The 14,362-nt window shown below is 38.6% G+C and overlaps 2 protein-coding genes across 2 annotated transcripts; both read left to right on the plus strand.

Moving 5' to 3' along the window:
• Positions 1 to 1,139: 1,139 nt before the first annotated feature.
• Positions 1,140 to 2,084, plus strand: LOC103302270 (olfactory receptor 5G3-like). Its single transcript, XM_008159307.2, has one exon. It carries the CDS (start codon positions 1,140 to 1,142, stop codon positions 2,082 to 2,084), a length of 945 nt encoding a protein of 314 aa, XP_008157529.2.
• Positions 2,085 to 10,671: 8,587 nt separating this feature from the next.
• On the plus strand, positions 10,672 to 11,610 carry LOC103302269 (olfactory receptor 5G3-like). The gene has a single exon (XM_008159306.3). It carries the CDS (start codon positions 10,672 to 10,674, stop codon positions 11,608 to 11,610), a length of 939 nt encoding a protein of 312 aa, XP_008157528.2.
• The last annotated feature ends 2,752 nt before the right edge of the window (positions 11,611 to 14,362 follow it).

The raw sequence follows: 14,362 nt of genomic DNA on the forward strand, positions 1-14,362 counted from the left end.
TGATGCTCCTAATATAAACCTAGAATTGTCTTTGTGACTGCTGAAAATATACTCCACATAGAAGCAAATGATCATGATAATAATGAAATAATCATAAATAGAATAGATATCATCACTATGTCAAGTTAAACATATAATTATTGTATAATTCAAGAATACTGTATTGTTCTATTTTATCCAAAGAGGACATTATTTAAAGTGATAATAAATGTTATTTAAAACCAGATTTTTTTCATATAAATTATCCTACATAGTGTTCTTTTTCTATAATTTTTCAACAGTTTTCTCTTTGACTAATGAGTCAGAAAATAATACTTTCTTGAGAATGTTCCCTGCATAAAATATTATGCATTTGATATTTTACATATTTTATTACTATAATTGACATTGCCTGACAGATTTCAGGATAAGTGCCTTAAAAGATGTTTATAGAAATATGAGAAATCACATAAAATAAATTTACATTATTTTGGTGCAACAGATGCTTTATCTTCTATGCAATTTCCATGACAACCTGCTGTCCAACACTTACCGCTTTCTCTCAAAAGTGGGACCTCTTAATTTCTTCACACATCACAGTCCTTTATATGAATAACCCTTTTGTCATTTGTGTGTTATCTCCACATCCTTTTAGAAATAGTAGTAGGAAATAGATTGATGCACACATCTATAAATTGTGTCTTAATAGTGTTAGAATGCCACTGATTATTCAGTAAGAACAAGAACTTCCCTGCTTAGTCATTCCCAATGGCTCATGTTAGGATCGGACAGTACTCCCATTGAGGGTATTATTGAGTGGGTTTTACTATTCCATCTAAGGTGAAACACAAAGAGTAATTCTCATTTTAAATACAATTTTATAACTTGAAGGAGTTTTAGATAGTTGGACTCTTTTTATGAGAGTATGAAATCCAAAGAGATCAAGGGTAAATAGCCCAAATATGTGCAAGGTTTTTGCACCACTGTCCAGACCTAGTTTCTAGAAATATTGTCTTCCAGTTCAACAATATTTACACAATGTTTCAATAATTGTATGTTATAGATCTGATTAGCTAATCTGTCATTAGGTTAAAATATTATTTGTGACTGATATGTTTTTAATAATGAAATTTTTTTTTATAGCAGATTATAAATGACCAATGGGAGACAAGAATCAGACGGCAGTGACTGAATTTCTTTTCGTGGGCCTCACAGGTCATCTCCATCAGCAGATTGGCCTCTTTGTCATGCTTCTCTTCATCTATCTTGTCACACTGGGGGGTAACTTAGGGATCATCACTGTCATATGGATCGATCCCAGGCTCCACACACCCATGTACTTTTTCCTCAGCCACTTGTCCTTTGTAGATATTTGTTCCTCCTCCTCCATTGCCCCCAAGACACTGTGTGATATCTTTGCAGAGAAAAGAAGCATCTCTTTCATGGGTTGTGCTGCACAGATGTGGTTCTTTGGTCTTTTTGTGGCAACTGAATGTTTCCTCCTGGCTTCCATGGCCTATGACCGGTATATGGCCATCTGTAAGCCTTTGTTGTATACACTCATTATGTCCCAGAGGGTCTGTGTGCAGCTGGTGGCAGGGCCCTATGCCATGGCTCTTATAAGTACAATGACCCATACAGTTCTCACTTTTTGCTTACCTTTCTGTGGACCAAATGTTATCAATCACTTCTTCTGTGACATTTCACCACTGCTGTCCCTAGCATGTGCAGACACCCAGAACAATAGGTTAGTGCTTTTCATCTTGGCTGGAGCTATAGGAGTACTCAGTGGCCTAATCATTACTATTTCCTATGTGTGCATCCTCGTGGCCATCCTGAAGATCCAGACTGCTGATGGGAGGAGGAAGGCCTTTTCCACTTGCTCTTCTCACCTGGCAGCCTTCTGCATCCTGTATGGGACTCTTTTCTATATCTATGTTGTGCCTGACTCAGGTCCCTTCCTAGATATCAATAAAGTGATTTCTCTATTTTATACTGTGGTCATCCCCATGCTGAACCCTCCTATCTACAGCTTGAGAAACAAGGAGGTGAAAGATGCATTCAGGAGGATGTTTGAAAGAAAAAAATTTCTAATAGGTAGTTAGAATAGAATTATATGTGTGCTGCACCACAGATGTTGGTACAGAATGCATAGAATATTGGAGTGGAAATCAGAAACTGCAGGTAAGTCCTGGCTCTGCGAGTTCACAGGTTATTTGAAGAAAAAAAAAAAGGAGTAGTTCTTAAATATTTTCCTGCCTTAGTCTTGTTCACTGTGACATCATGTGGTTTCAAGATGAATTGAGAATATAAATGTGCAAATATACTGGGAGAAAACTTAGGTAAATATTTGTACAATCATGGGTACATGAATACTATTTAATCTGAACCATAAAACTAAAAGTTATTATGGAAAATTCAAAGCACCAGGAACAGTATTAAAAGACAAGTAATAAAATGAGAGAAAAGTTTGTGCACATGTGCCAAACAATGTGATAATATTCCTTGTTCCCTATTCAAAGAATATTCCAAAATTTACAATAAAAATAAAAATAGTGAATAAATGGACTATTGAATAGGCAGTTCACAGAAATGGGAATGCAAATTGCCAAAGATGTATGGAAAAATGTTCAACATCATGATTGGTCAAGTAAGTGAAATGCAATGAAAATGCAATCCAGTGCCTTTCACAGCAGATGAAACGTTTAAAGTTTTCAATGATGGTGAAGTTCCTGTTTGGTGATGTACACCGTTATTTTTCCTGATGATAGGAAGAATTGCTCCATTTCCACAAAATTACTTGGTAGTTTCTATTTAAAATTTATATGGCATTTGACCTAGAAATCCCTCCTTTAGAAATCAAACTACAGAAATATAAATGCCAATGCATAAGATAACACATATTTCAGCATAATGTGTAGTGGCAAAGAATAAAGAACAGAAATGACTTGAAGATCTATCATTCGAAGTACCTTTTCTTTTCCCCTGTGAAATGTGCAGTAAATAAAAACACTGACTTAGGTAATCATGGATTGACCTGGAGAGAACTATTGTATACTGTCACTGTTGTTAAAAAAAAGTTGAAGATCAATGTGCAGCCCTGATATTTAAGAAAAAAGGAAAATCTATGCAATGAATAAAATATACATGCATATGCATGTATAAATGAGCATAGGGAGAAATATAAAGGATATACAACAACATCCTGACTTTTATTACGTCATTAAGAGTGGGATTGGAGGTTGAAAAGAAGAGGTTTTATTCATACATATTTGAGTTGCAGCTTAATCAAGCTCTCTGGTCCCACTGGGGCTCGATTTGGATGTGTCATTTTCGTCTGACTTGATTATTGGAGGATCAGCCAGGACCCAGCTCCTATGGCAGGCCTGGCTACCTACTCACACAATGCCCTTTGTGCAAGGGCCCAGAATCAGACCAGGAGCTGTTTCTCAAAAGCCATGGCATTCTTTACTTCAGATGGCATAGAATTGCTCCTGTAAGCCTGCAGCATTCTCTCACAGAGGCTTGTCAGAAGCTCCATACTGCTTGTTTTCCTGCTACTACAACTTGCACCATAGAGTCTGTTGCATCGTGCGGCCTAGTGGCAGGACTGCTTGTCCTTCACCTGGGACCTGCTGTAGAACCCTTCCTGCTCTGCATCCATAAATGCTGGCAGCCTTCTGTGCCATTGGGTATATGGGCTGGAGGAATTTTCCTCCAAAACCCAAAGTGGCCTATTAGGACATTCTGATTCTTTCTCCATGAATTGTGCCTTGGAGGGGATGTTCTAGCATGCTCATACCCATGGGACCTGTGAAAGCCTATGGAAAGGGTCAAGTTCTTGAATCTCACTAGGGTTTATCTCTCACCCTCTGGCATAACACCTCTAATGTTCTAGCAACTTCCTGTGTAACCTGCTCTATCAGTATGATGTTATCCGTGTAGTGGATACTACACTCAGTAGTGGATGGGGGCCAGCTATCCTAGTGTTTCCAAGCTAAATTCTTCCAATATATCTGCAGACTATATTAAGGAGGGCAGGAGAGTTAATAAAGCCTTGAGGAAATACTGTAAATGAATATTGTTGTTCATCTCACATTAATGTAAATGGCTTCTGATGCTCTTTTCTAATCAAAGTAGAAAATAATATATTCCCCCTCATCATCCACTGCACATCATGTACCAGAGGCCTTATAAATGATCCCATGTACATGGCACTGCTGTCGGGCTAGTACTTGGTTGAACTTGAAGCAGTTCACAGGCATTCTCTAAGAGCTATCTGGTTTCTGGAGGGACGATACTGCTGAATGAAAAAGATAATGGGACTACCTCCACTGCATCCTTTATGTCTTTGGTGGTGGCATTCATTTCTAGATTCACGTGTTCTGGAACCTTATAATCCCCATTGATTTTAGGAAGCCTAGATTAATAACTACAACTCATATCGCTGAGCTTCTCACCAAGCTGAAGTCCCTCCCATAGTCCTTTTCTATATTGCTTTAGTGGAAGGAACATAGTCATCTGTTATCTTCTCTAGTCTTACATCGTAAGTCCCTTCAAATATCCCTATGTCTGTAAGCATTTAGACCTTTTCTTCAACATTTAACCATGGCATTTATGGTAGCTCTACCCACCTACTGCAGGCTTCCAGTGTTCCCAGGGATTCAAGGAGACATCCCAATAGTGCATTAGAATCAGCTCCTGGTACCTTGCCTACAAGCTAATTTCTGAGTCCCTGGAGTTCTTCCACATCAGTAAAATCTTCCTTATCCAGCTTTATATTTCTTCCATCCTAAGCACATTACCCTCAAAATGTATAACCCCACAAGCTTTCCCACTTCTGACTGGTACTTGTTAGTCAAGTCCTATAACAATTCTGGAAAATAATAGGGCCAATTCTCCTTAGTCATCAGGCCATACCGTTCTGAGCATTGCCTCTGGTTATTAAATCTAAATGCCATGAAGGGAGGTGAGCTAGATCTTGAGAAAAAACACTTTTTTTTTTTCTTATGTAACATCTGACTCAGTGAGTCTTCTTTACATTCTCTAGGCAAAGGAAGGCTCCTCTCTTCCAGCAGTGGGGAGAGGGACACTTCTGCAGGCTCAGTAGCTTTAGGGGAACTGGACTATCTCAAACATAACCAGATTGATTTTTTAATCCCAATTCTCAGTGTATAACTCCTTCCCTATTAGAGTCCTAACTTTTGTCGGGAGACTTGCAATTCAGCTTCTTTATCATTCTATTTCTCACTGTCAGGTTCTTAAGTTGAGTTTTCATATAATCTGGTATCTAATTCTAGGAGTTGAGGATCTTTTTAAATGCTGCTTATCTGACTTTGCCATCATAACCTGAATTGGAAATTGTGTGGCCTGAGTCTGTTATTTTTATCCTTTAGAATAGTAATGGTATATAACAACAACAGACTTCTAGTACTATGCCTACCATTGCTCCCCATATCTCTCACATGCTAGAGATAACTGCATAAGCCAATGCCTGTGTTTCACTTGTACCCCATTCCAATTCACTAGTACAAACATGGCTTTATTATAGCTAATTTGCAACCACTTTATCTGAATAATTTTAATAATCTGAATTAATGCAACCCACTTACAGATGTGGTTCAATAAATTCATAATACAAAAAGATATGGAAATATTGGAAACAATTTCCAATAACATTTGGACAATCACATTACAAAAAGATATCCCTTAGAAACTGCTTGCTGTCGGAAATTTTAGCTGTCATTTGCCTTATGAAGTCAGGAGAGAACTTCACTAAGAACATGCTCAACCTCTGTAAAACATGAACTAGTTTATACAGTTTTGTAAAAAGACTGGCTACAAGACGAAAGGTCAATTCATTTAAGAAATCCGATATATGTACTATTATATGTAATACTTTAAACAATAAAAAAAAGAAATCTGGATTTCAAATGGGTTGGGTTAGGGATAAATTCAGAGGGAACTGCTTTTACAAACACAAAAAAATAATGGCCACTGATTTCTTATTTTCCAAGCTTGGTCTTCTCCTCGGGAGAGGACAGGACCCTGAACAAGTGCCAATGTGTCTGTAACCTCAAGGCAATGTTGGTCTTTTCGTAGTTTTGAGTTTCACACACTGTTTCACTTTAAAAATGAATCCACTCTCTGAATCTAAGCATTTTCTCAAAAATGCAGAAGTCCTTTAATAACACTACAAAACTTGGTGTCAAGGGACAAGACTACAAATTTTTAGACTTACCCTGTTACAGCGAGAAAAAATAGTGCTGTTTTTATTTCTGTCTTCATGACAGGTGTATATGGCAGGAAAGGACGTGGTTCAATTCTAGAGGTTTGGTAACAGAATGAAATGCATGGCCTCTCTGACTCCATCTTGTTCAAGCCTGCTTGTTACTATGGCCACAGGTTAATAGCTTCTGCTTAGTTTTGCATATAGACATACTAATCATTAGAGGAATTCTGCTTTGGCTTGAGTTTTACCAAACTAGTCCCTTATCAGAAACTGTCTCTCCCAAGGAGATAAGGGAAGTATGTACAAAAGTGATGACTGTTTATCAAAGATTTGCAGCTTCATATTTTGATATGTATTATTTATTTTATTAATAATACTAGAGGACCGGTGCAAGAAATTCGTGTACGGGGGGGAGGGGTGTCCCTCAGCCCAGCCTGCACCCTCTCCAATCTGGGACCCCTCGAGGGATGTCCAACTGCCCATTTATGCCCGATCCTATATGGGCAGTCGCACAGCCCTCTCATGAACCAGGACTGCTGGCTCCCAAAGCTCACCTGCCTGCCTGCCTGATTGCTCCTAACTGATTCTGCCTGTCAGCCTGATCACCCCCTAACCACTCCCCTGTCAGCCTGATCGATACTTAATTGCTCCCCTGCCAGCCTGGTCACCCCTAACTGCCCTCCCCTGCAGCCTGGTTCCCCCAACTGCCCTCCTCTATAGGCCTGGTCCCCCCCAATTGCCTCCCCTGCAGGCCTGATTGCCCATAACTGCCCTCCCCTGCTGGCCATCTTGTGGCGGCCATCTTTGACCATATGGGGATGGCCATCTTATGTGTTTGAGTGATGGTCAATTTGCATATTACCTTTGTATTATATGGGATACGTAAAATGTCAAATGCTTAACAAAGCCCTTAATTTAATGACATCTGCACAATCCCCTTTGCCATGTAAGGTAACATCTTCATAGACTCCTAACATTAGGAGATGGACATCTTTGGAGACCATTATTCTGCTTTCCACACCATCTTCTCAGATGCTACCAAGTTGTATGTTCCTGCCTCCCTGACTCTGTTTATTTCCTCACTTCAACCTGAAAATCCTTTCCTTTTAACTTCATATACTCTCAAACTTTTTGGAAGTGTTTCCAAGCTAAATTCTTCCATAAAATTCTTCCCAACTACCAGCTCATAACGATCCCACCTTCTAAAATCCTATAGTATGTTTTACCTTGAACCCAACAAATGATACTTTGAACTGTAGCTTTTCTTTTTATTCATAGGTCCTGTCTCCACAACTAGGATATAGGTTCCTAAAAATGATAACTGATATTAAGGAGCACTTATCATATGGCATATACTCTTATAAGCATGCTGCATGTAGTAATTCCTCAATTTTTCTAATGTCTCTGTGAGCTAAGTACTATTATTATCCCCATTTTATAGATGACAACACTGAAGCACAAAACCCAGACAAACAAAACAAAACAAAACAAAACAAAACCCACTTTCCTAAAGGGACAAGCTGTGGAGCTGGGATTTGATCCAGGCAACAAACTACTTCATCCTAGCTGGTGCTTGTTACTTATCATATCACTGTCTATGGATAGAAAGAGGGTCTGTTCTTGCAAAGAGAATCTCAGGGGTGGGAGCGGGGAAACAGTATTTGTCAAGAATTGTCTGAGAAAAAAATGTTATTTTGGAAATAAATCTGGCACACATGCCAATGAGATCACCTCAATTTTGTCCCTCAGGAATAAACTCTTGAGGTTTTAATTGTTCAGAGACCTGGCTTTAACATTTTAAACTCTCAGGAACGTGTGTCCCTTATTTTGTGTTGAACATGTCTGTGTGCAGGGTAAGGAACATCTCTACATTCTCAGGCTCAAAGGCCTGGAAATTTATCTTCTTTACCAAGTGCTTGGGACCTCAGGGCTGTTGCAGAAGGTCACTAGCAACCTGGAAATAAAATCTTCCCAAATGGTTTTCTGATCAAGACTAGAAAACCCTATCTTTTGCCAGTTGTTGTGATGCAGTTAATGGGGGAAACAAAGGATTTTCTTAAAGAGGTATGTATCCTGTGTTTGGGATAAAAATAAATTTTGAAACATGGTGGAAAGACTTCAGAATGAATTTGATTTTTGTGAACATGAATTCACTACCAAAGTCCTCCAAAGAGAGTAGTCTCTGGTGTTTAGGACACTAATCTACTGATTTTTTTCTTTTACCTTTTAAACCTGAACTTTTCTTTATATTTTTAATAATATGAAGATACTTTAATGTCCAGGAAGAATTATAGAAATGGAAAGCACATAGAGGTCATCCCCCCTTATTTATAAAAGAGGCAGTGTTTGCTTGTGTTCACATGCTGGATAGTAATAAGAATAGCTCATGCCCTCACCATGAACACTTGCCTGGTGTATGTCCATAAATTCATAAAACTTGCCTGCCAGTTCCAGTATAACTTCAGAATTATTTCAGACATGAAATCAAATCCCCTAGCCACGTTGGCTCACAGTGATCCTTCCTTCTTCTGAAATTCTATGGCATGTCTTGTCTTGAAACAAGCAAATACTACTTCAAAATGTAGGTTTTCTTTTTATTTCCAAGTTCCTATCTCACTCAATTAGGTGTAAGTTTCTAAAAATAATAACTGACACAAGTAGCGGACATTATTAAGCAGTTGCCCCATGGAAAATACATCCCATAGATATTTTCTCAAATAATAATAAATTCAAGAGACATAAACATTGTTTTCATTATTGTTTTGTCACTGTGGCATTTCAAGTTTCACATCTTAATCATTATATCATCCAAATGTGGTAACTGTTTTGTTTTTGTTGATAAAGAAAATTATTTCAGTTGATTTTAAAAATTATTTAAAACTACAATTTCGCCTATGGTTACTGCTATACCTTAGATTTATTTATTTATTTATTTATTTATTTATTATTTATTTATTTATTTAAAAAAATCTTTATTGTTGCCCAGCCAGCATGTCTCAGTGATTGAGAGTTGACCTATGAACCAGGAGGTCACCATTTGATTTCAGGTCAGGGGATATGCCCAGGTTGTGAGCTGGATCCCCGGTGTGGGGCATGCAGGAGGTAGTTGATCAATGATTCTCTCTCATCATTGATATTTCTATCTCTCCATCTCCCTTCCTCTTTAAAATCAATAAAAATGTATTTAAAAAAAACTTTGTTGTTGAAAGTATTACATATGTCCTCTTTTTCCTCCGTTGATCTCTCCCATCCCTCCTCTCCCCTCACCCCAGGCTTTCACCACCCTATTGTCTGTGTCCATGGGTTATGCATATATGCATATGAGTTCATTGATTAGTCTCTTCCCCTTCCACCCTCTCCTGCCTTTTTGCTGAAGTTTGATAGTATGTTCGATGCTTCTATGTTTCTGGGTCTATTTTTGTTCATCAGTTTATGCTGTTGATTATATTCCACATATGAGTGAGATTATGTAATACTTATCTTTGTCTGACTGGCTTATTTTGCTTAGCATAATGCTCTCCAGATCCATCCATGCTGTTGCAAATGGTAAGAGGTAATTCTTTTTTACATCTGCATAGTACTATAATTTTAAACAGATTGATATCCTCTTCAATCAATGACTTCAAGAACTAATATTTACTTGAAAATTTGTCTAAGTAGAAATGTTTAGCATTTTACATTTTACATATCCTATATAATAAAGAGGTAATATGCAAATTGGTCCTAATGGTGTCACAGTAACAGCCAATTTGCATATTGGCAGACCAGCAGGAGGCTGCACATGCAGCAGGGGGACTTGCGTGAGGCTCGCTTCCCTGCCCCCGGCGCTGGAGTCCTCTCTTTCTCCCAGGTGCACGTGCCTGACAAACACCCCCATGACACTGTGCCCCATCCAAGAGCACTCTGCCCGGGATGCCACCAACCCCCACCCCCGAGGTGGGGGGGCACATGGCAGAAGGCTGGTTCTTGGGGCGCGGTTGGCAGACGCCAACGGGGGGTGCGTTGCATCAGCGGTGACCCCCAGGAGGGGTCATGCATGCAAATCGAGAGGATGTGGACCCAACCCGAAGGAAGGGCCTAAAGTGGCAGTTGGACACCCTCAGAGGGCTCCTGGATTAGAGAGGGTACGGGTCGGGCTGAGGGGATGCCCTCCCCCCCACCCCGCGTGCACAAATTTTGTGCACTGGGCCTCTAGTATTATTAATAAAATAGATATTACCCGTCAGAATATGTACCTTAAGTAGACTTATAAACATTATGGAAAATAAGGGGTTTGTGTATAAATGACAGAAACTAGTACCCAGCAACACTGATGACCAGTCCAACACTGTTTTTGTAACTGCTTCCTATACATATAAAAAATATTAGTAATTAGTATAAAAGATAATTTCACATGTGCTGATTGATTTTTGAAAACTAAAATGTATTTTTTTATTTTTTGTACAGGTTATACATGACCAATGGCAGATAAGAATCAGACGGCAGTGACTGAATTTCTTTTCGTGGGCCTCACAGGTCATCTCCATCAGCAGATTGGCCTCTTTGTCATGCTTCTCTTCATCTATCTTGTCACACTGGGGGGTAACTTGGGGATGATCACTCTCATATGGATTGATCCCAGGCTCCACACACCCATGTACTTTTTCCTCAGCCACTTGTCCTTTGTAGATATTTGTTCCTCCTCCTCCATTGCCCCCAAGACACTGTGTGATATCTTTGCAGAGAAAAGAAGCATCTCTTTCGTGGGTTGTGCTGCACAGTTGTGGTTCTCTGGTCTTTTTGTGGCAACTGAATGTTTCCTCCTGGCTTCCATGGCCTATGACCGGTATATGGCCATCTGTAAGCCTTTGTTGTATACACTCATTATGTCCCAGAGGGTCTGTGTGCAGCTGGTGGCAGGGCCCTATGCCTTGGCTCTTATAAGTACAATGACCCATACAGTTCTCACTTTTTGCTTACCTTTCTGTGGACCAAATGTTATCAATCACTTCTTCTGTGACATTTCACCACTGCTGTCCCTAGCATGTGCAGACACCCAGAACAATAGGTTGGTTCTTTTCATCATGGCTGGAGCTATTGTGTTGTGCAGTGGTATGATCATCACCATCTCATATGTGTGCATCCTCGTGGCCATCCTGAAGATCCAGACTGCTGATGGGAGGCAGAAAGCTTTTTCCACTTGCTCTTCTCACCTGGCAGCCATCTGCATTCTGTATGGGACTCTTTTCTTTATCTATGTTCTTCCTGAGTCAGGTTCCTCTCTAGATATCAATAAAGTGATTTCTCTATTTTATACTGTGGTCATCCCCATGCTGAACCCTCTCATCTACAGTCTGAGGAACAAGGAGGTGAAAAGTGCATTCAGGAGCAAGTTTGAAAAAAAAAATGCAGTAATGTAATTCAGTGATGGGTGGTAAATTAGAGAATTAGAAAATTCCTGAGTCTGCCCATTACCATGTTACTTGTATACTAAAGTACTATTTATGTTTCTTTATATCAGTCTGTCCTTTGTAAAATGATGGAGAATAGAAAAGAAAATATAATTTATTCCAGAAGAAATCCAGGAGAACTTTTATATATCCTTACATATGGGTAGATATTTTATTCCAGACCAGGAAAGCAATTGTTTTAAGGGAAAGATCAACAGAGTTTATTAAGAAAGGTTTCATAGACCTTGTTAAATGTTGAACAATAGAAAGTGACAGAACAATTGCAAAACAAGTGACTCACAATGAGTTAATGTCCAAATAGGAAAGTATTGGATTATGTAAATGAAACAGTAGAAAAATGAAACAGCACTGAAATAAACCAAGAAATAAATGGCTAATTGACACAATTGGAAATGCAAATGGCCACAAATTAAATATATATGTAATTATATTATACAGTTTATATATATAGTTATGTTATATAGTAAATATATATATATGTGTATATATATATATATATATATATATATATATATTCAACTTCACAATTGCTCAAGTAAATGAAATCAAAATGACAAGACAATGATTTTTTTAATCTATTAGATTGGCAAAGATAAAAATTATTATGTGAGCCGAAACCGATTTGGCTCAGTGGATAGAGCGTCGGCCTGTGGACCGAAAGGTCCCAGGTTCGATTCTGGTCAGGGGCATGTACCTTGGTTGCAGGCACATACCCAGTAGGGGGTGTGCAGGAGGCAGCTGATCGATGTTTATCTCTCATCGATGTTTCTAACTCTCTATCTCTCTCCCTTCCTCTCTGTAAAAAATCAATAAAATATATTTTTAAAAAATTATTATGTGAAAAGTTAGTGAGGTTACCATTTGTATACAAACAGCAATTTTATCCATAGCTAAAGTAGCTAAGTATGAATAACTACATTTCCATAATGTAATTTATGATTTGATGATTTTTATTAAAGTGCACATTATCTTTGACTTAGCTCTCTTGCATTTGGAAATATCTGCTGTAGAAATATGAATACCAGAAACAATTATTGCAGCATCTTTTGTAGAGGATCTGTATTATTAGTAGGAATATACATTATTTCTTTGAAATGTTGTGCAGCTGATTACAAAAAGAATAAGATGTTCGTGCTTTGGTTTGGAGGACACTATCTGACATAATCACTGATAGATGGAAAGGAATCAAGTCAAAGTTTAATAAGTAGAACTGATCCTAATTTGTAAAAATATAAAGATGGGAGTAAAACTTACCTAATATATAAAATAGGTTAGTATGTACATATGCACATGCTTTTTGATAGAAGTATGGAAAGCTACAGGCCAAGGTGCTTTTTGTCTCTAGCTTCTTTTTTTTTTCCTTCTTTATCTTCGATTTTCTATATTTTGAAAATTATATGCCTAGGTATAGTTTTTGCTGGCATGTACTGCTTGGTGTTCTCTCAGCTTCCTGGATTTGTGGCTTGGTGTCCAAGATTCATTTGGGGGAAATTCTCAATAATTAATAGTTCATATATTTCTTCTATTCATTTCTTTCCTCTTTCTTTTTATATTTCCTTTGTGTACAGCTTTGCTGCTGTCCCACAGTCCTTACGTGGTAGGCAGGCAGATAGGCATGAGCAGAGCAGGACAATAGGCCAGATATGGAACGACACCAGGGCAGAAAGTCCCAGACACCTAGCAACGAATACCCAGCAATAGGCAGAAATGAAGAGTAGGCATTAGAAATAAGTATTGTTAATCAGGGCCTCACCCCTAAGGCACCCCTTCCTCCCTTGATTGTCTCTGGTTATGACTAGCCAGCTAGTAATGCTCCCCCAACTGCCCACTCCATCTGACTTCCATACAAAGACAGGAGAAGACAATCATGCCCTCCTGATATGTCAGCTCCAAGAAGAGAGCACTTAACTCCCTTCAAGGGGTTGAAAGGAGTTCTGGCACATACCCTGTGGCAGTATTTTGAGCCACCCACTCAAAACTTTCTTTCAAGTGTAATTTAACTTTGCTTGTGCAATAAACTTTCTCTTATAAGTTTTAATCTTGGATCTGAATGATTTCTTAGCTAGAACTCAAGTACGGAGGTCTACTTTCACACTTAGATATCCTGATCTGTCTCCCCCCTTCCCCCACTTTGTTTCCTATGCTTTTCAGTTTTTAAAAATATACCTTTATTATTGAAAGTATTACAGGTGTCCCTTTCTTTTTTCTCCATTGACCCCTTGCTTTGCAGTTTTTGAAGTTTCTATTGATATATCCTCAAGCACACTGATTGTTTTCCTCAGTCATAACCAGTCTACTAATAAGCCCATCAAAGGCATCTTCCATTTTTGTTCATGTTTTTGATCTTAAGGATTTTAATTACAGTTGATTAAAATTCCTGACCAGATAATTCTACATCCCTGCCACATCTGGTTCTGACACTTGCTCAGTCTCTTTAAATTGCATCTTTTGCCCTTTTGTATGCTTTGTAATTTCTTCTTGATATCAGGCGTCCTCAAACTACAGCCCGCGGGCCACATGCTGGTGTTTTTGCCGTTTTATTTTTTTACTTCAAAATAAGATATGTGCAGTGTGCATAGGAATTTGTTCATAGTTTTTTTTAAACTATAGTCCGGCCCTCCAACAGTCTGAGGGACAGTGAACTGGCCCCCTGTTTAAAAAGTTTGACGCCCCCTGGCCTACATGTTGCACTGCATGAAAG

The sequence above is a fragment of the Eptesicus fuscus genome, chromosome 13, assembly GCF_027574615.1.
Source record: "Eptesicus fuscus isolate TK198812 chromosome 13, DD_ASM_mEF_20220401, whole genome shotgun sequence".
NCBI classification, from domain to species: domain Eukaryota; kingdom Metazoa; phylum Chordata; class Mammalia; order Chiroptera; family Vespertilionidae; genus Eptesicus; species Eptesicus fuscus.